At 45.4% G+C, this 25,149-nt stretch overlaps 1 protein-coding gene across 2 annotated transcripts in view; it reads left to right on the top strand.

Moving 5' to 3' along the window:
- LOC130284650 (uncharacterized) overlaps positions 1 to 15,304 on the top strand; it is a 30,693-nt gene extending 15,389 nt beyond the window's left edge. Inside the window, exons 1-4 of one of the 2 annotated variants that reach the window (XM_056535203.1) lie at positions 2,347 to 2,427; positions 11,745 to 11,886; positions 12,484 to 12,635; positions 14,049 to 15,304. In XM_056535203.1, coding sequence (XP_056391178.1) covers positions 12,541 to 12,635; positions 14,049 to 14,790 — 837 coding nt within the window. In that variant the 5' untranslated portion in view covers positions 2,347 to 2,427; positions 11,745 to 11,886; positions 12,484 to 12,540 and the 3' untranslated portion in view covers positions 14,791 to 15,304. Of the gene's footprint in view, positions 1 to 2,346; positions 2,428 to 11,744; positions 11,887 to 12,483; positions 12,636 to 14,048 lie in introns of those variants that run through there. The other variant, XM_056535202.1, reaches the window with a different exon arrangement.
- Positions 15,305 to 25,149: the final 9,845 nt, after the last annotated feature.

The raw sequence follows: 25,149 nt of genomic DNA, 5'->3' as shown, positions 1-25,149 counted from the left end.
GGCCAGGGGTCGGCAACCCCTGGCACACGTGCCACTCATGGCACACAGGGCTGGCTCTGGTCGGAGAGGCGTTTGCTCCGCTAATGGGGATCCAGGACAATTGTCCTGGATCCTCAGGCGAGCGAGCACCACTTCAAGCTGTGTTGCGCACACGCACGCACAGTTAATGCATCCTCTCAGTGTGAGCTGCAGGAACTGCAGCTTCACTGAGAGGAGAACTGTGACATCTCCCCATCAGCTAGTGATGCCCAGGAGATCCCTGCATGCGATATAGGTGAGTAAAAGTTTTTTTTATCATCCTGGAATCTGCAAAGCATGGGAGGGAAGGTGACGGGAGGGGGGGGGGCAGGAAGGGGGGTACAAGTGGGATGATGGTGGGGTGCAAATGAATATGGGGGGTACAAGTTATGATGGGGTGCAAGTGATAATGGGGAGGTGCAAGTGATGATGGAGGAGGTGCAAGTGATGATGGGGGGTGCAAGTGATGATGGGGTGGTGCAAGTGATGATATGGTGGTGCAAATCATGATATGGGGGTGCAAGTGATGATGGGGTGCAAGTGTTGAAGGGGGTGCAAGTGATGATGGGGGAGGTGCAAGTGATGATGGGTGGGTGCACGTGATGATGGGGGGTGCACATGATGATGGGGGTGCACGTGATGATGGGGATGCAAGTGATGATGGGAGGGGTGCAAGTAATGGTGGGGGGGCGCAAGTGATGATGGAGGATGCAAATGTTGATTGGGGTGCAAGTGATGATGGGGAGGGGCAAGTGATGATGGGTGGGTGCACGTGATGATGGGCTAGTGCACATGATGAAAGAGGGGTGCAAGTGATGATGGGTGCATGTAAGTGATGATGGGAGGGGTGCAATTAATGATGGGGGTGCAAGTAATGATGGGGGTGCAAATGATGATGGGGTGCAAATGATGATGGAGAGGTGCAATTGATGATATCTGGAGGTGCAAGTGATGATATGGGGGGGGTGCAAGTGATGATGGGGGGTGCAAGTGATGATGAGGGGTGAAAATGATGATGGGGTGCAAGTGATGATGGGGGTGCAAGTTATGATGGGTAGGTGCAAGTGATGATGGGGAGTGCAAGTGATGATGGGGAGATGCAAGTGATGATGGGGGCATGTAAGTGATGATGCGAGGGGTGCAAGTAATGATGGTGGTGCAAAAGATGATGGGGGTGCAAATGATGATGGGGTGCAAGCGATGATGAGGGAGGTGCAAGTGATGATGGGGGAGGTGCAAATGATGATGGGGAGGTGCAATTGATGATATGGGGAGGTGCAATTGATGATATGGGGATTGCAAGGGATAATATGGGGGGTTCAAGGGATGATGGGGGTGCAAGTGATGATGGGGGTGCAAATTATGATGGGGTGCAAGTGATGATGGGTGGGTGCAAGTGATGATGGGGGGTGCAAGTGATGATGGGGGTGCAAGTGATGGGGTTCAAGTGACAAGGGGAAGGGGGTGCAGGTGACAGTAGTGGGTGCAGGGGAGGGGGTGATGGGGAGGGGGATGATGATTTGGATGTGAAGGAGCACTGGCTACTTCCCTACCTGGCTAACTACACAATTATGCAAGTGATGAGGGGGGTTTCAAGTAATGATGGTGGAGGTGCAAGTGATGATGGGGGGTGCAAGTGATGATGAGTGGAAGGGGGCTGAAAGTGACGATGGGGGAAGGGGGGTGCAAGTGATGATGGGGGAGGGGGTGCAAATGATGATGGAGGTGCAAGTGACAGGGGGGAAGGGGGAGCAAGTGACAGGGAGAGGGATGATCATTTGAATGTGAAGGAGCATTGGCTACTTCCCAACCTGGCTATCTACACAATTACCTGCCTGGCGACCTACCTTATTAATTTCCTGGCTGCATACCCACCTACTTAGCCACCTGGCTACATACCTACCTAGCGACCAACCTACATGGCTACTTACCTACATAGAAACCTAATTACCTAATTACCTACTTGCTACCTAACTACCTACCTATCTACCCAGGTACCTACCTACATACATACATAGCTACCCATTTACCTACCTTGCTACCTACTTATGAACTTACCTTCATATCTACTTACCTACCTGCATAGCTACATACCTACCTAATTATATCCAATGAAAATCATAGCTCACTAAAGTATAAAGTGCAGAATTCAGTGCAGTTTATTCCATTTTCATACAGTGTTACAGAGCAGGCTACATTTTGTCGCCTCTTATGCTTGGCAAAGACGAAGACAGATCGCTGAAACCTAGCTCGCTCTATAACGCTGTTAGGAATGGAATAAACTCAAAGATGTTTGTCTTGCAGATGCTGCAGTAATGGGTATTTGCTGGAAGATGTCGTCATGGTGGTCTGATCCAGAAGGAGAACAGAAGGAAAGAGGCTGACGCCAACCGTAAAAAGACATGAATTGTGAGTCAGTTAATGTAACTGTATGTATATTATTGTGGAACACGACTGGGGTCTGTATTATGTAAGGGGGGTGTCTGTATTGAGGTGGGTGGTAATTCTGGGGTCTGTATTATTGTGCAGACCGATTCTGGGGTCTGTATTATGGTGGGGTCTGATTCTGGGGTCTCTATTATGGTGGGGTCTGTATTATGGTGGGCGGTGATTCTTGGGTCTGTATTATAGTGCGGACTGATTCTGGGGTCTGTATTATAGTGGGGTCTGATTCTGGGGTCTGTACTATTGTGGGGTCTGATTCAGGGGTCTGACTTATGGTGGGGTCTGATTCAGGGGTCTGACTTATGGTGGGGTCTGATTCTGGGGTCTGTATTATGGTGCGGACTGATTCTCGGGTCTGTATTGTGGTGGGGACTGATTCTGGGGTCTGTATTATAGTGAGGGCTGATTCTGGGGTCTGTATATGGTGGGTGGTGATTCTGGGGTCTGTATTGTGGTGGGGTCTGATTCTGGGGTCTGTATTATGGTGGGGTCTAATTCTGGAATCTGTATTATGGTGGGCTCTGATTCTGGGGTCTGTATTATGGTGGAGTCTGATTCTGGGGCCTGTACTCCCTCCATCTGGAGAAGAAAAGGTTTAGTCTAAAGGGGCGGCACGCCTTCTTTACCGTGAGGACTGTGAATTTATGGAACGGTCTACCTTAGGAACTGGTCACAGCAGGAACAATTAACAGCTTTAAAACAGGGTTAGATACATTCCTGGAACAAAATAACATTAATGCTTATGCAGAATTATAAAACTACATCCCTTTCCCTTATCCCCTTACACCCTTCACTTCAATTCCCTGGTTGGACTTGATGGACGTATGTCTTTTTTCAACCATACTAACTATGTAACTATGTATTATGGTGGAATCTTATTCTGGGGTCTGTATTACGGTGGGGTCTAATTCTGGGATCTGCACTATGGTGGGGTCTGATTCTGGGGTCTCTATTATAGTGGGGTCTGATTCTGGGGTCTGTATTATGGTGCGGACTGATTCTGGGGTCTGTATTGTGGTGGGGTCTGATTCTGGGGTCTGTATTATGGTGGGGTCTAATTCTGGAATCTGTATTATGGTGGGCTCTGATTCTGGGGTCTATATTATGGTGGAGTCTGATTCTGGGGTCTGCATTATGGTGGAGTCTGATTCTAGGGCCTGCGTTATGGTGAAATCTGATTCTGGGGTCTGTATTACGGTGGGCTCTGATTCTGTGGTCTGTATATGGTGGGTGGTGATTCTGGGGTCTGTATTGTGGCGAGGACTTATTCTGGGGTCTGTATATGTTGGGGACTGATTCTGGGGTCTGTATTATGGCGGGTAGTGATTCTGGGGTCTGTATTGTGGTGTGGATGGATTCTAGAGTCTGTATTATACGGGTCTGAGTTAAAATGGTTGTTCTCACTGTAAGGTCCTTACAGCAACAACAATATATAGGGACAGTTCTGTAAAAACCCACCCTGTGACACCCCCCAAACCTCACTGTATTATAGTGGGGACTGATTCTGAGCTCTGTATTATAGTGGGGTCTGATTCTGTGGTCTGTATTATTGTGGGGTCTGATTCAGGGGTCTGTATTATGGTGGGGTCTGATTCTTGGGTCTGCACTATGATGGAGTCTGATTCTGGGGTCTGAATTATGGTGCAGACTGATTCTGGGGTCTGTATTGTGGTCGGGACTGATTATGGGGTCTGTATTATGGTAGGGTCTGATTCTGGGGTCTGTATTATAGTGGGGACTGATTCTGGGGTCTGTATTGTGGTGGGATCTGATTCTGGGGTCTGTATTATGGTGCAGAATGATTCTTAGGTCTATATTATGGTGGAGTCTGATTCTGGGGTCTGTATTATGGTGGGGTCTGATTCTGGGGTCTGTATTATGGTGAGGTCTGATTCTGGGGTCTGTATTATGGTGGAGTCTGATTCTGGGGCATGTATTATGTGGAGTCTGATTCTGGGGTCTGTATTATGGTGGGGTCTGATTCTGGGGTCTGTATTATGGCAGGTGGTGATTCTGGGGTCTGTATTGTGATGTGGATGGATTCTAGGGTCTGTATTATACAGGTCTGAGTTAAAATGGTTGTTCTCACTGTAAGGTCCTTACAATGAGAACAATATATAGGGACAACTCTGTAAAAACCCACCCTGTGGCACACACCCACAAACCTCACCCACAGCAAGCCACACCCACAGCAAGCCACACCCATGTTACCAGCACACCAAGTGACTTAAAAAAAATTTGGGCCCAGCACTACTAAAAGGTTAAATCAATTAGAAGAATATAGTCAGCACCACTCCACCTGTGGGGTCACGTCACTCCAAGGCTGGATCCAGGCATGAAGCAGACTATCCGGTGCTCGTGCATAGCAAGTTAGCAACCGTAACCAATGAAGAGATGAAAGACACGGCACTCAGGAAACTTCATGCAGACAGCAGCTTTATTGCTGGAAGCGGGGTACACAAGGAATGCACAAACCAACAAACCGCAGGTGTTTCGCGTCATTATGACGCTTTCTCAAGGTAAAGAGGGGAGAGGGTGGTACCATCTCTTAACCCCTTGTGCACACATGAAATCAATACCAAAGTGCTCTATACAAAAATAATACTCAGACGTGCTTTTATATATATATATATATATATATATATATATATATATATATATATATATATATAACATGGTTATAAAAGAGTGGTGGCAGTAATACACAGATCAATAGCACTTAAACATCTTACAAAAAGGCTGACTGATAATTTCTGTCATTTAAACCCAAACTACCGGTGGCTCCAGTTTGGATTATCCACCTGGCTTCTGTTTGATGCAACCTAGTATGTCTGTCTGTACTACTGTCAGGGTTATGGATCTGCTGTAATCCTGCAAAGCGCACTCCCGCTGTATTCCCCTTATGAACGTCAATCATGTAGGTGATGAAGCGAGGACATCCTTTACCTGTACAGATAGAATAAAAAATGTTCACGAATTCTGTGGAATAGTGGGCGAATGGTCTTGCAGATATAAAACAATGAGCAGGGACACATAATAACATAAACTATTACATCAGACTTGCATGTTATGAAATCTTTCACCACATGATTGACAAGACCGAGGCGAACACAGCGAGAGGTATCCAAATGCTGGCAGAATGAGCACTGCCTGCATTAAAAGTTGCCAGAGGGCAAGTTCCGTTGCAACCAGTTCACACTCACTCACAGGAGAGATGCGATTCTTTACAAGTACATCCCACAAGTTCTTTGTTCTGCGAAATGAGATAAGGGGGCGCTGCATAGTTAAATCTGACAGATCCCTGTCTGTGTGAAGAAGATGCCAGTTTCTGTTAATGCTTTGTTTTGTTAGATCTGATAGGGGGTTAAGTTCAAACGAAAAAATAGCCCTTTTTACCGCTGTTTTTTTGTTACGATTTCTTGCTCCAAAGACTGATTGACGTCAGTCCTGAATTCTGGCCCTGTGGAACGCCTGTTGGATAGAGGAGTCAGGGTATCCCCTCTCCCTCAGTTTATCCATCAGAGCACAGGACTGTTCAATAAAGCTCCCATAGTCAGAGTTATTCCTGCACAAGCTAAGGGACTGGCTGTATGGTAAAGCCTTAGTAACGTGTGAGGGGTGGTAACTAGTGTATGCCAACAGGGAGTTAGTTGCGGTAGGTTTTTGATAACCCCTAACTTCTATTTTACTTTGTCGTAAGGATAGCTCCAAATCAAGGAATTGGACCCTGTCGCCCCCAAAACTGGCCGTAAATTCCATATTTACATAGTTGATATTAATGATATTAATGTAATCCAAAAATGAAAAAAAACTGAGTTTCAGTACCTGTCCACACCACCAGCACGTTGTCTATGTTTCAGGTCCAGTGCTGTATATGTTTGGCATATCGGTTACCCGGTCCATAGACGGCGTTTTCTTCCCACATGGCCAGAAAGATGATTGATAAAGTTGGTGCCAAGGCACTGGGCATACCAGTGGTCCCCAAATTTGAATGCGTTATTCTCTAAAATGAATCTGACAGAATCACAGATAAAATCGATACACTTTGTGTCTTTGCCCGCTCCCAACAGCAACTGCTGCACGGCATGGAGGGCATCATCGTGGCAAATTCAGGTTTACAGTCCCACCATATCAATAGTCACCCGGCCAGTCTATGTCATCCAAGCTTTGGAGCAGGGCCTTGGTGTCTGGCAGATATGATGAAACAGAATTCAATAAGGGCCTCGGGAACCAATCAATGAACCGAGAAAGGGGTTCAGTGACCGATCTACGACTAGAGACGATCGGTCTCCCCGGTGGGTTCCTGAAGCCGTTATGAATTTTGGGGAGAAGGTACCAAGTGGGTTTGGTAGGATTAGTTGGAAACAGCTTTTTAGCCATTTCATCGGGGATGACTCTACTCTCAACACCTTTTCGGAGAAGTGTCTGTAGCTGGCTTAGATAGATAATAGTAGGATCTTTATCTAGTTTTTTGTATGTAAGGGGGTCTGACAGTTGCCGCATCGCCTCATTAGAGTACATCTCCTTGTCCATCACGCCAATGTTTCCCTCTTTGTCAGCGGGCTTGATAATAATTTGGTTGTTGCTTTGTAACCATTTCAGTGCTGTCTTCTCATCATTATTAAGATTGTCAATGGCCTCAGGATATATGAGGCTCTTGACCTCAGACAGCACTATATTATAGAAATGCTCCAGACTCGAACCCGGTGACAAAGTGGGAAAGAATTTTGATTTCACACCGCCTGAGAATATGTCGGCATTATGTATGTTCACCACTTCATTTTCCTCTGTTAGAAGGGAAAATAAATCACTGACAATATTTCTGTCAGTCTCAGTATACGCTGGATTAGCTATAAATCCTAAGGGGCCAATATCAGCAGGTATCTCCCCTGAGAAAATTTCCATATTGCTATGGGATGGCTTATTTTTAAATATTTTATGCAGGTTTAATTTGCGTGATGATTTTGCAAGATCAATCTCAAAATTGACAGCGTCATACTGGCTAATGGTACAATAATTCAACCCCCTAGACAGCAAAGATAAGCAAGCATTAGACAGTTGAACTTTAGAGATATTAATAACATTTTTGCCCAAGTTGGAACTGACCTTATCAAATGTCCCAGAGTCACCCGTAGCAACATCTCCTACTACCTCAAGGAGACCTGCTTGCGTTTCGCTCCGGTCCCAGTAAGGGAATAATCTTTTTATTTTCTGTCGGCCACCCCGGCGCGTCTGTCGCCTAAAGGGCCTGGCGTGCTAGTGCTAGAGGCACTCTCACGCCCTGCTGGTTTAGAAGGGTTCTGCTTAGCGTCCTTGCCACAACGGAAACTTGAAACAGGAAACTCACTGTACGTTCACATGGGGGGGGGGGGGGCTAACCTCCAGCTGTTGCAAAGCTACAACTCCCAGCATGCACTGACAGACCATGTATGCTGGGAGTTGTAGTTTTGCAACAGCTGGAGGCACACTGGTTGGAAAACCTTCAGTTAGGTCCTGTTACCTAACTCAGTATTTTCCAACCAATGTGCCTCCAGCTGTTTCAAAACTACAACTCCCAGCATGTACTGGGAGATGTAGTTATGCAACAGCTGGAGGTGCGCAACTACAACTCCCAGAATGCCGAGACAGCTGTTTGGGCATGCTGGGATTTGCAGTTTTGCAAAAGCTGGAGGGCTACAGTTTAGAGACCACTGCACAGTGGTCTCCAAACTTTGGCCCTCCAGATGTTGCAAAACTACAACTCCCAGCATGCCCTGACATTTGTTTGCTGTCTGGGCATGCTGGGAGTTGTAGTTTAGCAAATTTTTCTCATGCGCAGATATATGTTTAGACTGTAAGGAAAATATATTCGCGCATATATGAATAATAATATATTTTCGCATATGTGAATAATATTTCCATATACGCAAATTTTCACATACATGAATTTTCGCATACGCGAATTTCCGCATAAGTGAAACAAGTCAAGAATATAACGAATATGCGAATTTAGAGAATATATGATGAATATTCGCGCATATATTCGCAAAATATTGCGAATTCGAATATGGCCTAGGCCGCTCATCACTACTCATTGATATATGTGATCTTTTTAATACTATTATTAGGTAATACATTTGATATATGTGATCTTTTTAATACTATTATTTATTATTATGTATATATTTGTGTGTGGAGGAGGCAAACGCAAGGGCCCTGCGCCACACCTCCTTTTGCTGAAATTCTGTTTTATCACACAGTACAAATAAATTATTATTCACACTTTATGGTTTAATCTTGATTTTCCTTACTCCTTTCCCTCATCTCTCTATATTCTTTTTTCCCCCTTTCTCTCCCTTTTCCCTGGTTTCTTTCTTTCTTATTCCTCCCTTACTCCTTTCCCCTCCCCCCCTCAAAACACTTCCCCCACCACATATCCCAACCAGGTAGAATCTGAGGACTGAACTCCCTTTTTTACCTACACTCATATGAATTTTAATAGGGCCTTGGGATACGGGAGCGGACGGTTTTCGCTCCTCCCAACCGGATTCAGCACCCGTACACTTCAGACGTAGTGTGAACCCACCCTTAGTTTAGGAAATATGATTTTATGACAGGTACTCTTTACACAGATTTGTAAATGACTTCTATTTAAAAATCTTAATCCTTCCAGTACTCATCAGCTGCTGTATGCTCCATAGGAAGTTGTATTTCTTTTTGGAGTTCTTTTCAGTCTGACCACAGTGCTCTCTGCTGATACCGCTGCCCATGTCAGGAACTGTCCGGAGTACAAGCAAATTTCCATAGCAAACGTTGCCTGCTCTCAACAGTTCCGAAAACGGACAGAGAGTACAGTGGTCAGACTGAAAAGAACTCCAGAAAGAAATACAACTTCGTGGAGCATACAGCAGCTGATAAGTACTGGAAGGATTAAGATTTTTAAATAGTCATTTAAAAATCTGTTTAACTTTCTGGCACCAGTGGATTTGAAAAAAATTGTTTTCCACCGGAGTACCCCTTTAAACTCATCAAGGAATTTAGCAAGAGTAGCTGTTAACAGTTGGATCCATAAGTGTTTTTGATTTTGGTAACAATGGCAGTAAAACTGAAAAAAATTAAATTGTTTATAGTAAAATCGTGGATTAGTCTCATTTTTTTTTTACAAGAGGCACAAGGAGAAAAAGCATAACAAAATGTGTAATGCAATCCATGGCAATACCCCATATGTAGCATTTAAATTCTGTGTGGTCACATGGCATGGCTCAGAAGGAAAGAACGGTTGCTGTGTACCATATCACATATGCAAAATCCCCATGGTACTAGCAAAGTTTCCCAAGAACTTACCATATTGGTTTCCAGATCCTAGAAACACCCTATATACGTGACCCTTATCTTCTGCCTGGGTTTAGGTATGAAAGTGCACCATCCATGTACATCTGTGGCTAAATTTGGTGACATTCACAATTTCATTGCCTCATTTGTTGTGCCATAATTGTGCAACTAGGACACATACTTTTAGATCATGAAAGTTCTCACCGTTATGAAAATATGATATCATATTTGTGGATGTAAACAAATGTTAAGAATCATAAGGAAAGAAGCCCTATTTGTCGGAAATAGTTTTTTTGGCTTCCATGTACGTTTACAATGCCTCAAAGACCCATAAGTGTGGGAATTCCCTAGAAATAATCCTATTCTTAAAACTTAACACATCATGGTTTTTATCTTGTGGTATTGTAAGTTTTCTTCGGAGTTTTACTAGTATTTGAGTTAATAATTGGGACATGTGTAAACTCTATGAAGTACATCAGGGTATAAAAAAGTAATGTAAGGGTGCGTTCACACGGGGGTATTTGTCAGCGGATCCACAGCTGCGGATCCGCTGACAAAGGCCCCTAAAGTGCTGCCCTCTTTGTGCCTGCTAATAGCGGCAATCCGCCGCTACCAGCAGACACACTGATGTGCGAGTCGCAGTGTTTCCGCACATCGCGGCCGTTCCTCCGGCTCTCTGAGATACACAGAGAGTGGCCGCGATGTGTGTGAATACACTGCAGGGTAACTCGCACATCGCAGTGTGTCTGCTGGTAGCGGCGGATTGCCGCTATTAGCAGGCACAAAAAGGGTAGCACTTTAGGGGCCTTTGTCAGCGGATCCGCAACTGCGGATCCGCTGACAAATACGCCCGTGTGAACGCACCCTAAGGCTAGGTTTTCACTTGGTTTTTTTTCTGGCAGTTTTTGGAAAACTGCCACTGCAGTTTTTGAGTCAAAGTCAGAAGTGGATCCATAAAGGAGGAAAAGTACAAGTCCTTCCTTTATATGTCCTATTCCTTTTTTATCCACTTCTGGCTTTGGCTCAAAAACTGCACTGGCAGTTTTTCAAAAACTGCCAGAAAAAAAAAAAAACAAGTGGAAACATAGCCTTATAACAGGATGAATAAAGGAGAAAATTAATAAACCAAATATGTGTGGCATGCTATAAAATAAATATTTTATTCACTGTTCAGCTTTATCAGGGCAGGTTTTTAGGGTGCGTTCACAAGCTATTTGTTTTTGCGGATTTTCCGCTGCGCATTTCGTATTCCGTGAATCCGCAGTGTAATTTTATTTTAGAAATGTTTGCGTGTTTGTTTTGCGTAAATGTATATGCGTATTTCTTCGTCGTCTTGCTTGTTTTTTTACGCACTGCGTATTTTCCGCTGCGTGTTTAACTTTAGTGAGTTGCGTGTTTCTTCCTTTCTTCTTCTATGGTTGTCTATGGGTGTTCTTGAATTCCGCATGTGTTTATTCTCTGTTGCGTATTTTAGTGCGTTTTTTAATTTTTACTGCGTAGTTAAAGTTACATCAGCCGTTGCCGGAAGTGAGGTAATTCAGTCACTTCCTGGAAGATTCAGCTAGTGGACAGCGCCGAGCGGTCGGTCATTTTCAGCACCATGGCCGGTTACAGCAGGATGAGTATAAACGTCTCGCGGCTCCTTTCCTTGGTAAGTAATTTGTTTGCATTTGTTTACATTTTGTGCTGTGTGCTCTTTGCAGTTTGTGCAGTGTGCCCTTTGCAGTTTGTGCTGTGTGCCCTTTGTATAGGTATTATTTTCCTATGACGAATCATGTTTTTGTGTGGCCTTTGGATTACCTCATGTTTTAAGTGATGTGAGTATTTCTTCATGTGGCCTATTGTATTTTTTATGTGATCTAATCTATTTTTGGCCATAATTTGTGTTTGTTTGTTGTGGCCATAAATTTTTTAGAAATTGTTTAAACATATATGATAGACCATTTACTTAGAGTTTGTTGTGTACCTAGGTTCAAGAGAATCGTGCTTTATGGGATCCTGTTAGTGATGATTTTAGGAATCGTCAAGTTACATACGAGATTTGGACCAAAATTTGTCGAACATTATATCCCGAATGGGATGGGCTTGACCAAAAGCTACAGTCCACAATATGTAAGTTTATTTTCTCCTTATTTTAACATTTGTCTTTTTTTTTTTTTTTTTGGTCTAATAACAACAATCTAGAAAGTTTTGGCTCACAATTTTTAGTTTTTTTGGGTTAATGGTAAAATGTTGTAACAGGAAAAGGAGTATGATGTGTTGTGTTGGACTGTTATACATCCCTGCAGTCTGGCGGATGGACCGTCTAATGCTGCTTGTCTTACTCATGTGCTGAATTTCGTGCTGTAGGTATTCCCAGTGTCTAAAATTTGGATATTCCTGTGTGATGGTCATGTGAGTGTTCAGTATGTACAAGCACTTACTTTGCACATTCTGGTGACTATTCCAATCTGGACAAAAGGAATACCTCATGTGCGCAATTCAGCCCATGAGGAAGATAATCGTCATCAGAGGGACCGGCCGTCACACTCCATGTATTTTGAACACTGAAACAACAGGCATCAGTCTTCTGGTCCCATGCACTACAAACATGTGTCTTGTGTTTACTGTGTGTGAGCATGATAAACGTTATGATTTATTATAGTATTTTTTTGAGTTAATATAATGTTTTATATTGTTTTGATAACACAAATTCGATGTATTTTGCAGTGCAAGATGTCAAGAACCGTTGGAGGTCAAACAAAGATCATTTTCGAAAATATATGAATGATGTTGGCAAAAGTGGGTCTGCTGCGCCTACAAAAAAAAGTTTCCCATTTTGAGCAACTACAGTTTCTTCTAACCAGCCGCGTTGTTTGCAAGTGAGTATTTCTTTGTGTACTTTCTTTATTATCCTGTTTAAAAATAATATACCATATTTATCGGCGTATAACACGCACTTTTAAAACTTCAATTTAAGCCAAAAAGCCTGCCTGCGTGTTATACGCCGATAAAGATTCTGGGCACTGATTTAAAGCTTTAAATGAGTGAACAGTGGCGTCTACTCCCCGCTCTTGAGAACTGTCACTTGTTTTCTCCCGCACTATCCACAGGTACTGGTGGATAGTGCGGGAGAACACAAGTGACAGTTTTACTTGTAATTTTTCTTACCTCCCCCTCCCTCATCATTCCCCCTTTCCCATGATTTTTTTTCCCCTTACCTGGCTGTGCTTCGGCTGTCTTGCGGGCTGCGGTCAGTGAAGCAGATGAATGACGTCCTCTCCCGGCTTCTCTGTGCAGCATCAGAGAAGTCACTTTTCATTTCCTAAAGTCCCAAGAAGGTCGGCACAGCAATAGGTAGTTGGTGCCCGAGGACCAAATATAATGATAATCCAAATAAAGAAAGGGTCCCGGCACCCGGTGCCGGGAACCTTTCTTTATTTGACTTTTCATTTCCTGTCCAAACTCTGACTAGCGGCGGTTACAGGAAATGAAAAGTGACCTCACTGATGCCGCTCAGAGAAGCCAGGAGAGGACGTCACTCATCTGCTTCACTGACTGCAGCCCGCAAGACAGCCAAAGCGCAGCCAGGTAAGGAAAAAAAATATGAAAAGCAGGGGAAAAGGGGGAATGATGAGGGAGGGGAAGAATGGCATAGGTGACAGTGGTCTTCAACCTGCTGACCTCCAGATGTTGCAAAACTACAACTCCCAGCATGCCCGGACAGCAGTTGCTGTCCGGGCATGCTGGGAGTTGTAGTTTTGCAACATCTGGAGGTCCGCAGGTTGAAGACCACTGGCATAGGAGGAACATGATTGGGACATGATGAGACAGGTTGGGGGTGGATGATGAGAAAGGGTGGGGGGATGATGAGGGGGGAATGATGGGGGACATGATGAGACAGAGTGGGGGGATGATGAGGGGGGCAATGATGGGGGACATGATTAGACAGGGTGGGGGGATGATGAGACAGGGTGAAATGATGGTGGGGGGAGGCACTAAATGCTTAATGTCTGTATGGCTAGTGGTGCTGCGTGTTATACGCCAGTGAGTGTTATACGCCGATAAATACGGTATGTCTACTTTTTGTTTTGTTTTCAAACATACATGTGTAAGTTATTTCTTGTCCGTGTTTTTTTTTGGGTTATGTAATGTTTACATTTTTAACATGACATTTTTTTGAGAATTTTAAGCTTTATTTAATCAAAAAAATGTAAAGTAATATTGCTTGTTATGTTGAATGTTCTGAAAATTAACTTGTCAACGATGTTGATATTGTTATTTTTTCTTTTTAGTTCTAGTGGCAACATTACAAATCCTCGGACGTTGGAACCAGACAACGAAAGCCAACAATCATCAGGGTCCACACAAGATCAAGAAAGAAGTCAAGAAGATGTTGCTGGACCATCTGAGCCAAATGTGGACTTGGCAAGTAGACGAGCAGCAAATGATGGATACAATACTAATGCTGGTAGCAGTCGCAGAGGTGGCCGTTCAGGCGGTCGGGGTAGGGGGCGATCAATCACAGTAGAAAGTGAGGCAATAGCAATGCTTCAAAGGGTAGATGCGGAGGACCATTGGGACCATATCACATATACAATGGCTGAAAGGCTGGGCAAACTCCCTGAAGGAAGACAATGGTCATGTGTTCCTGCCCTTTTTGAAATTATGGCTTTATATGCCTCCCCTAATCCTATTCCAGATAATGTTGAGGTAATTGCGACTATAGGCAACTTACGTAAAAAATATTGCTGTGATAACATGGTCAATACACCTCCGCCAAACAACACTTTGGATAACTCAGTACAGTCTGACAATTCAACTCCTAATCCCAGATTTACAAACACCACAGAGGAAATGTGGCAACAACAGTACAATGCACAATGTAGCTCAAATCCTTCTTCATATCTAGCCTTACTACATGAACCATGTGATGAAGAAGAATCACATAGTATTGTTAGAAAGGTCACTAGGGAATTCACATCACCATCTGAGCTAACATCTGGCCAAGAGCAAAGACATTATCAGACACTGTAATGACTTTTCTTAAGTTATTTGACAATTTTAGTTTACATTTTCTAAGCACTTAGGCAAAATAATGTTATGGTTAAGTTGATCACGGTCTGTGAGTCTACCATCTAGATAATGCTATTTAGCTGCCTTTCTAAGCCAAGATTATTGGCCTTGTTTAAATTACGTTACGAAAATAACTTTGTTTAATTTTTGAAAGTGCCAAACAAACCAGCAATGTAAGGATGTGGATATTTTTGGCCATATGCAGCTGCTTAAAAAAAAAATGTAGGGTCATTTACATGGTCCATGACATAACCATATCTGTTATTTGATAAATTAGTCGTTACAACACTGTATGCACAAATGTGAGATTGCCATAAACATGCAATGCAATAAGACTCCCTGCTGGGTAAACTGTCATGCTTTACTCTTTGTATGTGAAAACATCACATGTGAGCCTTTATGTTTTCTGGCAATGTCCTTATTTTTTGCGCAAATGTTATATAGTAGCTGAATAGTTTAAATGTCTGGCTTTAGGGTTTTTGGTGCCTAAAAACTTTCTTTGTGAATCTTTTTACCCATTTTGAAATGGTTTGCACACATTGCCTTTTGCAATGTTGTACAATGTTGCGTTGCTAGATTTTCATTTTTGAAATTAAGCAATGTGTGTCACGATGCCGGCTGGCAGGTAGTGGATCCTCTGTGCCAGAGAGGGATTGGCGTGGACCGTGCTAGTGGACCGGTTCTAAGCCACTACTGGTTTTCGCCAGAGCCCGCCGCAAAGCGGGATGGTCTTGCTGCGGCGGTAGTGACCAGGTCGTATCCACTAGCAACGGCTCACCTCTCTGGCTGCTGAAGATAGGCGCGGTACAAGGGAGTAGGCAAAAGCAAGGTCGGACGTAGCAGAAGGTCGGGGCAGGCAGCAAGGATCGTAGTCAGGGGCAACGGCAGAAGGTCTGGAAACACAGGCAAGGAACACACAAGGAACGCTTTCACTGGCACTAAGGCAACAAGATCCGGCAAGGGAGTGCAGGGGAAGTGAGGTGATATAGGGAAGTGCACAGGTGAACACACTAATTGGGACCACTGCGCCAATCAGCGGCGCAGTGGCCCTTTAAATCGCAGAGACCCGGCGCGCGCGCGCCCTAGGGAGCGGGGCCGCGCGCGCCGGGACAGAACAGACGGAGAGCGAGTCAGGTAGGGGAGCCGGGGTGCGCATCGCGAGCGGGCGCTACCCGCATCGCGAATCGCATCCCGGCTGGCAGCGGAATCGCAGCGCCCCGGGTCAGAGGACGTGACCGGAGCGCTGCCGCGGGGAGAGTGAAGCGAGCGCTCCGGGGAGGAGCGGGGACCCGGAGCGCTCGGCGTAACAGTACCCCCCCCCTTGGGTCTCCCCCTCTTCTTAGAGCCTGAGAACCTGAGGAGCAGACTTTTGTCTAGGATGTTGTCCTCAGGTTCCCAGGATCTCTCTTCAGGACCACAACCCTCCCAGTCCACTAAAAAAAAATTTTTCCCTCTGACCTTTTTGGCAGCTAAAATTTCTTTGACCGAGAAGATGTCCGAGGAGCCAGAAACAGGAGTGGGAGGAACAGATTTGGGAGAAAAACGGTTGAGGATGAGTGGTTTGAGAAGAGAGACGTGAAAGGCATTAGGGATACGAAGAGAGGGAGGAAGAAGAAGTTTATAAGAGACAGGATTAATTTGACACAAAATTTTGAAAGGACCAAGATAGCGTGGTCCCAACTTGTAGCTAGGGACACGGAAGCGGACATATTTAGCGGAGAGCCATACCTTGTCTCCAGGGGAAAAAACGGGGGGAGCTCTTCTTTTCTTATCCGCGAACTTCTTCATGCGTGATGAAGCCTGTAAGAGAGAATTTTGGGTCTCTCTCCATATGATGGAAAGGTCACGAGAAATTTCATCCACAGCGGGCAGACCAGAGGGCAAGGGAGTAGGGAGGGGGGGAAGAGGGTGACGGCCGTACACCACGAAAAATGGGGATTTGGAGGAAGACTCAGAGACCCTGAAGTTATACGAGAATTCGGCCCATGGGAGGAGATCTGCCCAGTCATCCTGGCGGGAGGAAACAAAATGTCGCAAATAATCACCCAAGATCTGGTTAATCCTTTCTACTTGTCCATTGGACTGGGGATGATATGCAGAAGAAAAATTTAATTTAATCTTGAGTTGTTTACAGAGAGCCCTCCAGAATTTAGACACGAATTGGACGCCTCTATCCGAGACAATCTGCGTAGGCAACCCGTGAAGACGAAAAATGTGTACAAAAAATTGTTTAGCCAACTGAGGCGCAGAAGGAAGACCAGGAAGAGGGATGAAATGTGCCATTTTGGAGAATCGATCAACGACCACCCAAATAACAGTGTTGCCACGGGAAGGGGGTAAATCAGTAATAAAATCCATACCAATCAGAGACCAAGGCTGTTCGGGGACAGGCAGAGGATGAAGAAAACCAGCGGGCTTCTGGCGAGGAGTCTTATCCCGGGCACAGATAGTGCAGGCTCGCACAAAGTCCACAACATCCGTCTCCAGAGTCGGCCACCAATAGAAGCGGGAGATGAGTTGCACAGATTTCTTGATACCCGCATGACCTGCGAGATGGGAGGAGTGACCCCATTTGAGGATTCCGAGGCGTTGGCGAGGAGAAACAAAGGTCTTTCCTGGAGGAGTCTGCCTGATGGAGGCAGGAGAAGTGGAGATCAGGCAGTCAGGTGGAATGATGTGTTGCGGAGGGAGTTCAACTTCTGAGGCATCCGAGGAACGAGAGAGAGCATCGGCCCTAATGTTCTTATCGGCAGGACGAAAGTGAATCTCAAAATTAAATCGGGCAAAGAACAGAGACCACCGGGCCTGGCGAGGATTCAGCCGTTGGGCAGACTGGAGGTAGGAGAGGTTCTTGTGGTCGGTGTAGATAATAACAGGAGAACTTGATCCCTCCAGCAGATGCCTCCATTCCTCAAGTGCTAATTTAATGGCTAGAAGCTCTCGATCCCTGATGGAGTAGTTCCTCTCCGCTGGAGAGAAGGTCCTAGAGAAAAAACCACAAGTGACAGCATGCCCGGAAGAATTTTTTTGTAGTAGAACAGCTCCAGCTCCTACTGAGGAGGCATCAACCTCCAATAGGAAGGGTTTGGAAGGGTCAGGTCTGGAGAGGACGGGAGCCGAAGAAAAGGCAGACTTGAGTCGTTTAAAGGCGTCTTCTGCTTGAGGAGGCCAGGACTTGGGATCAGCATTTTTTTTGGTTAAAGCCACGATAGGAGCCACAATGGTAGAAAAATGTGGAATAAATTGCCTGTAATAATTGGCGAACCCCAAAAAGCGTTGGATAGCACGGAGTCCGGAGGGGCGTGGCCAATCTAAGACGGCAGAGAGTTTGTCTGGATCCATCTGTAGTCCCTGGCCAGAGACCAAATATCCTAGAAAAGGAAGAGATTGGCATTCAAACAGACATTTCTCAATTTTGGCATAGAGTTGGTTGTCACGAAGTCTCTGAAGAACCATACGGACATGCTGGCGGTGTTCTTCTAGATTGGCAGAAAAAATTAGGATATCGTCCAGATATACAACAACACAGGAGTATAACAGATCACGAAAAATTTCATTGACAAAGTCTTGGAAGACGGCAGGGGCGTTGCACAGTCCAAAGGGCATGACCAGATACTCAAAGTGTCCATCTCTGGTGTTAAATGCCGTTTTCCACTCGTCCCCCTCTCTGATGCGGATGAGGTTATAGGCGCCTCTTAAGTCCAATTTAGTGAAGATGTGGGCACCTTGGAGGCGATCAAAGAGTTCAGAGATGAGGGGTAAGGGGTAGCGGTTCTTAACCGTGATTTTATTAAGACCGCGGTAGTCAATGCAAGGACGTAGGGAGCCATCTTTTTTGGACACAAAGAAAAATCCGGCTCCGGCAGGAGAGGAGGATTTACGGATAAAGCCCTTTTTTAGATTCTCCTGGACGTATTCGGACATGGCAAGAGTCTCTGGGGCAGAGAGAGGATAAATTCTGCCCCGGGGTGGAGTAGTGCCCGGGAGGAGGTCGATAGGGCAATCATAAGGCCTGTGAGGAGGTAGAGTCTCAGCTTGTTTTTTGCAGAAAACATCCGCGAAGTCCATATAGGCCTTAGGGAGACCGGTTACTGGAGGAACCACAGAGTTACGGCAAGGGTTACTGGGAACCGGTTTTAGACAGTTCTTGGAACAAGAGGACCCCCAACTCTTGATCTCCCCAGTGGACCAATCCAGGGTAGGGGAATGAAGTTGAAGCCAGGGAAGTCCAAGGAGAATTTCCGAGGTGCAATTGGGGAGGACCAAAAGTTCAATCCTCTCATGATGAGATCCGATGCTCATAAGAAGGGGCTCCGTGCGGAAACGTATGGTACAGTCCAATCTTTCATTATTTACACAATTGATGTAGAGGGGTCTGGCGAGACTGGTCACCGGGATGTTGAACCTGTTGACGAGAGAGGCCAAAATAAAATTTCCTGCAGATCCTGAGTCCAAGAAGGCCACTGTAGAGAAGGAGAAGGCAGAGGCAGACATCCGCACAGGCACAGTAAGACGTGGAGAAGCAGAGTAGACATCAAGGACTGTCTCACCTTTGTGCGGAGTCAGCGTACGTCTTTCCAGGCGGGGAGGACGGATAGGACAATCTCTTAGGAAGTGTTCGGTACTAGCACAGTACAGGCAGAGGTTCTCCATACGGCGTCGTGTCCTCTCTTGAGGTGTCAGGCGAGACCGGTCGACCTGCATAGCCTCCACGGCGGAAGGCACAGGAACAGATTGCAGGGGACCAGAGGAGAGAGGAGCCGAGGAGGAGAAACGCCTCGTGCGAACAGAGTCCATATCTTGGCGGAGTTCCTGACGCCTTTCGGAAAAACGCATGTCAATGCGAGTGGCTAGGTGAATAAGTTCATGTAGATTAGCAGGAATTTCTCGTGCGGCCAGAACATCTTTAATGTTGCTGGATAGGCCTTTTTTGAAGGTCGCGCAGAGGGCCTCATTATTCCAGGACAATTCTGAAGCAAGAGTACGGAATTGTACGGCATACTCGCCAACGGAAGAATTACCCTGGACCAGGTTTAACAGGGCAGTCTCAGCAGAAGAGGCTCGGGCAGGTTCCTCAAAGACACTTCGGATTTCCGAGAAGAAGGAGTGTACAGAGGCAGTGACGGGGTCATTGCGGTCCCAGAGCGGTGTGGCCCATGACAGGGCTTTTCCGGACAGAAGGCTGACTACGAAAGCCACCTTAGACCTTTCAGTGGGAAACAGGTCCGACATCATCTCCAGATGCAGGGAACATTGGGAAAGAAAGCCACGGCAAAACTTAGAGTCCCCATCAAATTTATCCGGCAAGGATAAGCGTATCCCAGGAGCGGCCACTCGCTGCGGAGGAGGTGCAGGAGCTGGCGGAGGAGATGACTGCTGAAGCTGTGGTAGTAACTGTTGTAGCATAACGGTCAGTTGAGACAGCTGTTGGCCTTGTTGCGCTATCTGTTGTGACTGCTGGGCGACCACCGTGGTGAGGTCAGCGACAACTGGCAGAGGAACTTCAGCGGGATCCATGGCCGGATCTACTGTCACGATGCCGGCTGGCAGGTAGTGGATCCTCTGTGCCAGAGAGGGATTGGCGTGGACCGTGCTAGTGGACCGGTTCTAAGCCACTACTGGTTTTCGCCAGAGCCCGCCGCAAAGCGGGATGGTCTTGCTGCGGCGGTAGTGACCAGGTCGTATCCACTAGCAACGGCTCACCTCTCTGGCTGCTGAAGATAGGCGCGGTACAAGGGAGTAGGCAAAAGCAAGGTCGGACGTAGCAGAAGGTCGGGGCAGGCAGCAAGGATCGTAGTCAGGGGCAACGGCAGAAGGTCTGGAAACACAGGCAAGGAACACACAAGGAACGCTTTCACTGGCACTAAGGCAACAAGATCCGGCAAGGGAGTGCAGGGGAAGTGAGGTGATATAGGGAAGTGCACAGGTGAACACACTAATTGGGACCACTGCGCCAATCAGCGGCGCAGTGGCCCTTTAAATCGCAGAGACCCGGCGCGCGCGCGCCCTAGGGAGCGGGGCCGCGCGCGCCGGGACAGAACAGACGGAGAGCGAGTCAGGTAGGGGAGCCGGGGTGCGCATCGCGAGCGGGCGCTACCCGCATCGCGAATCGCATCCCGGCTGGCAGCGGAATCGCAGCGCCCCGGGTCAGAGGACGTGACCGGAGCGCTGCCGCGGGGAGAGTGAAGCGAGCGCTCCGGGGAGGAGCGGGGACCCGGAGCGCTCGGCGTAACAATGTGTTTGTTTTTTATTAAAAACTGTTTGTAATTTCAATATGCCTGTTTCTTTGGCAGCTTTATATTTTGGTTTTCTAATTAGAAAAAAAACAGACTTGACACATTGCCAAAAATAAAGTGCTATATGTTCTAAAAATGTTCCGGTATGTTTTTCTTTGTAAAAATAATGTTTATAAAAAGCATGGTGTAGCCAAACAAACAATACATAATGGGAAAGTGCTAAGCAAGATGGAAGTAAAGGTTACGTGAAGATAAAGCTGAGTTTATGCATATGGCCTACCTACATTTTTATGTTTAGGCAAAACACAGTATACATAACTAAAAACACATGAGTAAGCCTATTAAGGTTTTAAATTTAACGTGGTTATGCTTTGAAGGGCACCAAACATACTTTTCTATATGGTAAAATATGAAAAAATTAACCTTACCACAAAAATAACAGATTTATTATATAAACACATACATGACTAAACATAAAGGCACATGTATTTTTTTTTTAATGAATTTTTGCAAAAGTTAAACCAAAAATATACCAAAAAAAAAACAGAAACAAAGAGGAAAATAATGCATGGTGTCAAACATGAACTTGCTTGTTGCCCACTCCAAAGTAAACCATGCGCCACATTACAATGCTGCTTCCATCTTGGTCCTCAGATGACGTCTACTGATGTTGCCTCTGTGGAGGAGGGGGATGCTCATCACCAACACAGGAATATTGCCAAGGCGTGGCACCTTCAGGGGATATGAAATAATCAGCGTATGAATCGCGAACAGAGCCACCATCACTGTCCAATGGTTCGGGTCCTAAATTGGTCAGCGAGTCTAAAGAATCATGTGTGTTCTCCATATGCTGCCCCAGATTCTCATTCTGAGTATAGTTATGGAGAACACAGCATGCCTTTATGACAGCATCAACAGTAGTTGTTTCTAAATTGATGGCTGTGTGCAGGATCCTCCACTGACTAACCATAATCCCAAAGGTGCACTCCACCACTCTTCGTGCCCGACTCAGCCGATAGTTAAAAATCCTCCTCCTAGCATCCAGTCCTCTACGTGGGTATGGGCGCAACAGGTTGGTTAGACCAGGGAAGGCCTCATCCGATACCATCACAAAGGGTACTGGAAGGGTGGATCCAGGAAGAGGTCGTGGGGCTGGGAGCGAAACACAATCTTGAAGAATTTGCTGTCCAATCTGTGATGAATGCAGCACACGAGAATCACCTGTACTGCCATAGGAGCCAACATCAATGGCAATAAATCGGTGATGGGCATCAGCCACAGCCATCAGGACAACCAAAAAATATTTTTTGTAATTATAAAACAGTGATCCTGAGTGGGGTGGCTGCATGACCCTCACATGCTTGCCATCAACCGCCCCCAGACAGTTCGGAAAGTTAGTCACAGATTGAAAGCCTGCTGCTACCTGCAACCAAGTCTCCTCGTTAGGGCAAGGCATCACTATGGGCTGCAATTTCTGCCAGATCACATGGCATGTGCACTTCACAATTCCAGAGATGGTTGATTTACCAACCCGGAATTGGAGATGCAGGGATGCAAAACTCTCTCCTGTGGCCAAAAATCTGAAAAAAAAGAAAAAGGCGTACATTAAAAACAAGTAAGTTGTTCTACAAAGATATTAACCACTATTTATTTAATTTAACCCAAAACCAAATAAATAAAAAATACAAAGTAATAACACATGGCTAATTTAACATAATTCTAAATGCTGTAAAATGCACACACTTTAAAAATCTAACAACCCTACAACATTACAAAATTACTATAAAGAACATTTAACATTTTAAACATAAATATATATAGGATTGCACACAAAACAACCATCACAAATTATTAACAAAAATCATTATTAACTACATTAAACAAGCACACATAAGATACTTACCGCAAGGTGATGAGCAGACGTTCTTCGGGACAGATGGCATTGCGCATGATAGTATGACTGAAAGTCAAGTCCATTTCAACCATAGATAGCAGATTATCAAATGTAGATATTGACAATCAGCAAAAAGACTGAAATTTGTCTGGATATCTAGAAAAAAAAAACACATTGTAGTGGTAACATGCTAAATAGCATACAAAACTAAAATAAAGCACCTTCGTAAATCCTGATACAAATTCACAAAACAACCTTTCCAATCGTGTTCAAGAAGCAGAGGGTGAACCCATTGGCGAGAACATCGCAATTCTTCCTAAAAATTTCCAAAACCAAAAATATCAATGTGTGAAGCAAATATGTAGGGCCAAGAAAAGGAATCCATATACAATTAAATTTACCTCATGACGCTGCCTCCGCAAAATCGAAATAACCGACTGCAACAGCAACTTCAACATTGGGCGACGCAAACGAACACGACCATGTCCTCGGCCACGAAACAAAGGCATCTTTCCAGTAGCAGGAACAACACTGTCCTTGGACTCACACTCTTGGAAACAAACAGGTAGACTTCCTTTTTTTTTTTCCAAAGAATTGACCCAACTTTATTCTATCCGAAATCAAATCACATTTGTCAAAATGATGGACACATGAAAAAAAAAAGGGAATCAGCTGCGGAAAATACGCACAGAAAAAACGCACAAAAGAAAAAGACATTCGAAACATGAAAATGCGTATTTTTGTGCGGAAAACACGCAGCAAACACGCTAAGAGTTTGCTGAGTGTTTGGAAACGAAATACGCAGCGGAAAATCCGCAAAAACAAATAGCGTGTGAACGCACCCTTACAGTGGTAAGTAATGTCTTTTCTTATGTGAAAAAAATGCAAATTTTTTGGAGTCATTCTCTTCCCAGTGTAGAGAAATTAATTTGGCAAATGTTGTCCAGGTACAAAGCAAGTGATCCTTATGTATAAATAGGGGTCCCTTTCTTTCTCCTGATTTTTAAAGGTTTAAGCCTTAAAGGGGTACTCCGGCACTTAGACATCTTATCCCCATCCAAAGGATAGGGGATAAGATGCCTGATCGCGGGAGTCCCGCTGCTGGGGACCCCCGTGATCTTGCACGCGGCACCCCGTTTGTAATCAGTCCCCGTAGCATGTTCGCTCCGGGTCTGATTACCGGCGACCACAGGGGCGATGGCGTGTGACGTCATGCCTCCGCCCCCATGTGACGTCACGCTCCGCCCCTCAATGCAAGTCTACGGGAGGGAGCGTGATAGCTGTCACGCCCCCTCCCGTAGGCTTGCATTGAGGGGCGGAGCGTGACGTCACATGGGGGCGGAGGAGTGACGTCAAATGCCGTCGCCCCTGTGGGCGCAAGTAATCAGACCCGGTACGAACACGCTCCGGGGACTGATTACAAACGGGGTGCCGTGTGCAAGATCACGGGGGTCCCCAGCGGCGGGACTCCCGCGATCAGGCATCTTATCCCCTAACCTTTGGATAGGGGATAAGATGTCTAAGCACCGGAGTACCCCTTTAATTGCCACCATGAAGGAATGCTTCATCCGACCTGCACATCAGCCTGCACATCATTATTGTACATAAGTTATGCAAATGTGTTTGGGTGGGTAACTGACTTAGGGCTCGTTCACATTAATGTCAGTCCCCATTAATTCATGCTTGTAATCAAATGCGGCAGTCACTGAGGCAGTCACTGCTTGTGACAGAATGCTTGGGGACCTGTTTCTGGGGGGGACACCTGCTCCTGTACCTACTTGTCTTCTTTTTTTTTTTGATTGAACATAATTTTTGTTTGTACTGCGGTCATGATATTGCTGCTATTTTGTAATGTGTAGGTTATTGTTTACTATAGGAACAATTACTAGCCACAAATTTTATTAAGCCTTTGCAATATTACCCTGTACCTGTTTACTTATCTGTACAGGGAATCAATCATCCCAAACAAAAGAAAGGCAATGTGCTCAAATACCTATGCTAGGTAATTAAGGTCCTGTGGTGTACACACTAACTATAAAACCGAAAAGAAAATAACCCACTTAAAGATGGACCATTTGTAAAAAAGAATACATTTTATTTATGGAAAGTTCCAATAATACATAAAACAAACACAGCGTGGACAAACATACGTGGGAACTAGGGAGCAGGGGGAGACCAGAAATAAAGAAA

This window comes from Hyla sarda, chromosome 8, assembly GCF_029499605.1.
Source record: "Hyla sarda isolate aHylSar1 chromosome 8, aHylSar1.hap1, whole genome shotgun sequence".
NCBI classification, from domain to species: domain Eukaryota; kingdom Metazoa; phylum Chordata; class Amphibia; order Anura; family Hylidae; genus Hyla; species Hyla sarda.
The sequence above is the reverse complement of the archived record's forward strand: the minus strand, read 5'-3'. Positions and strand labels throughout refer to the sequence as shown.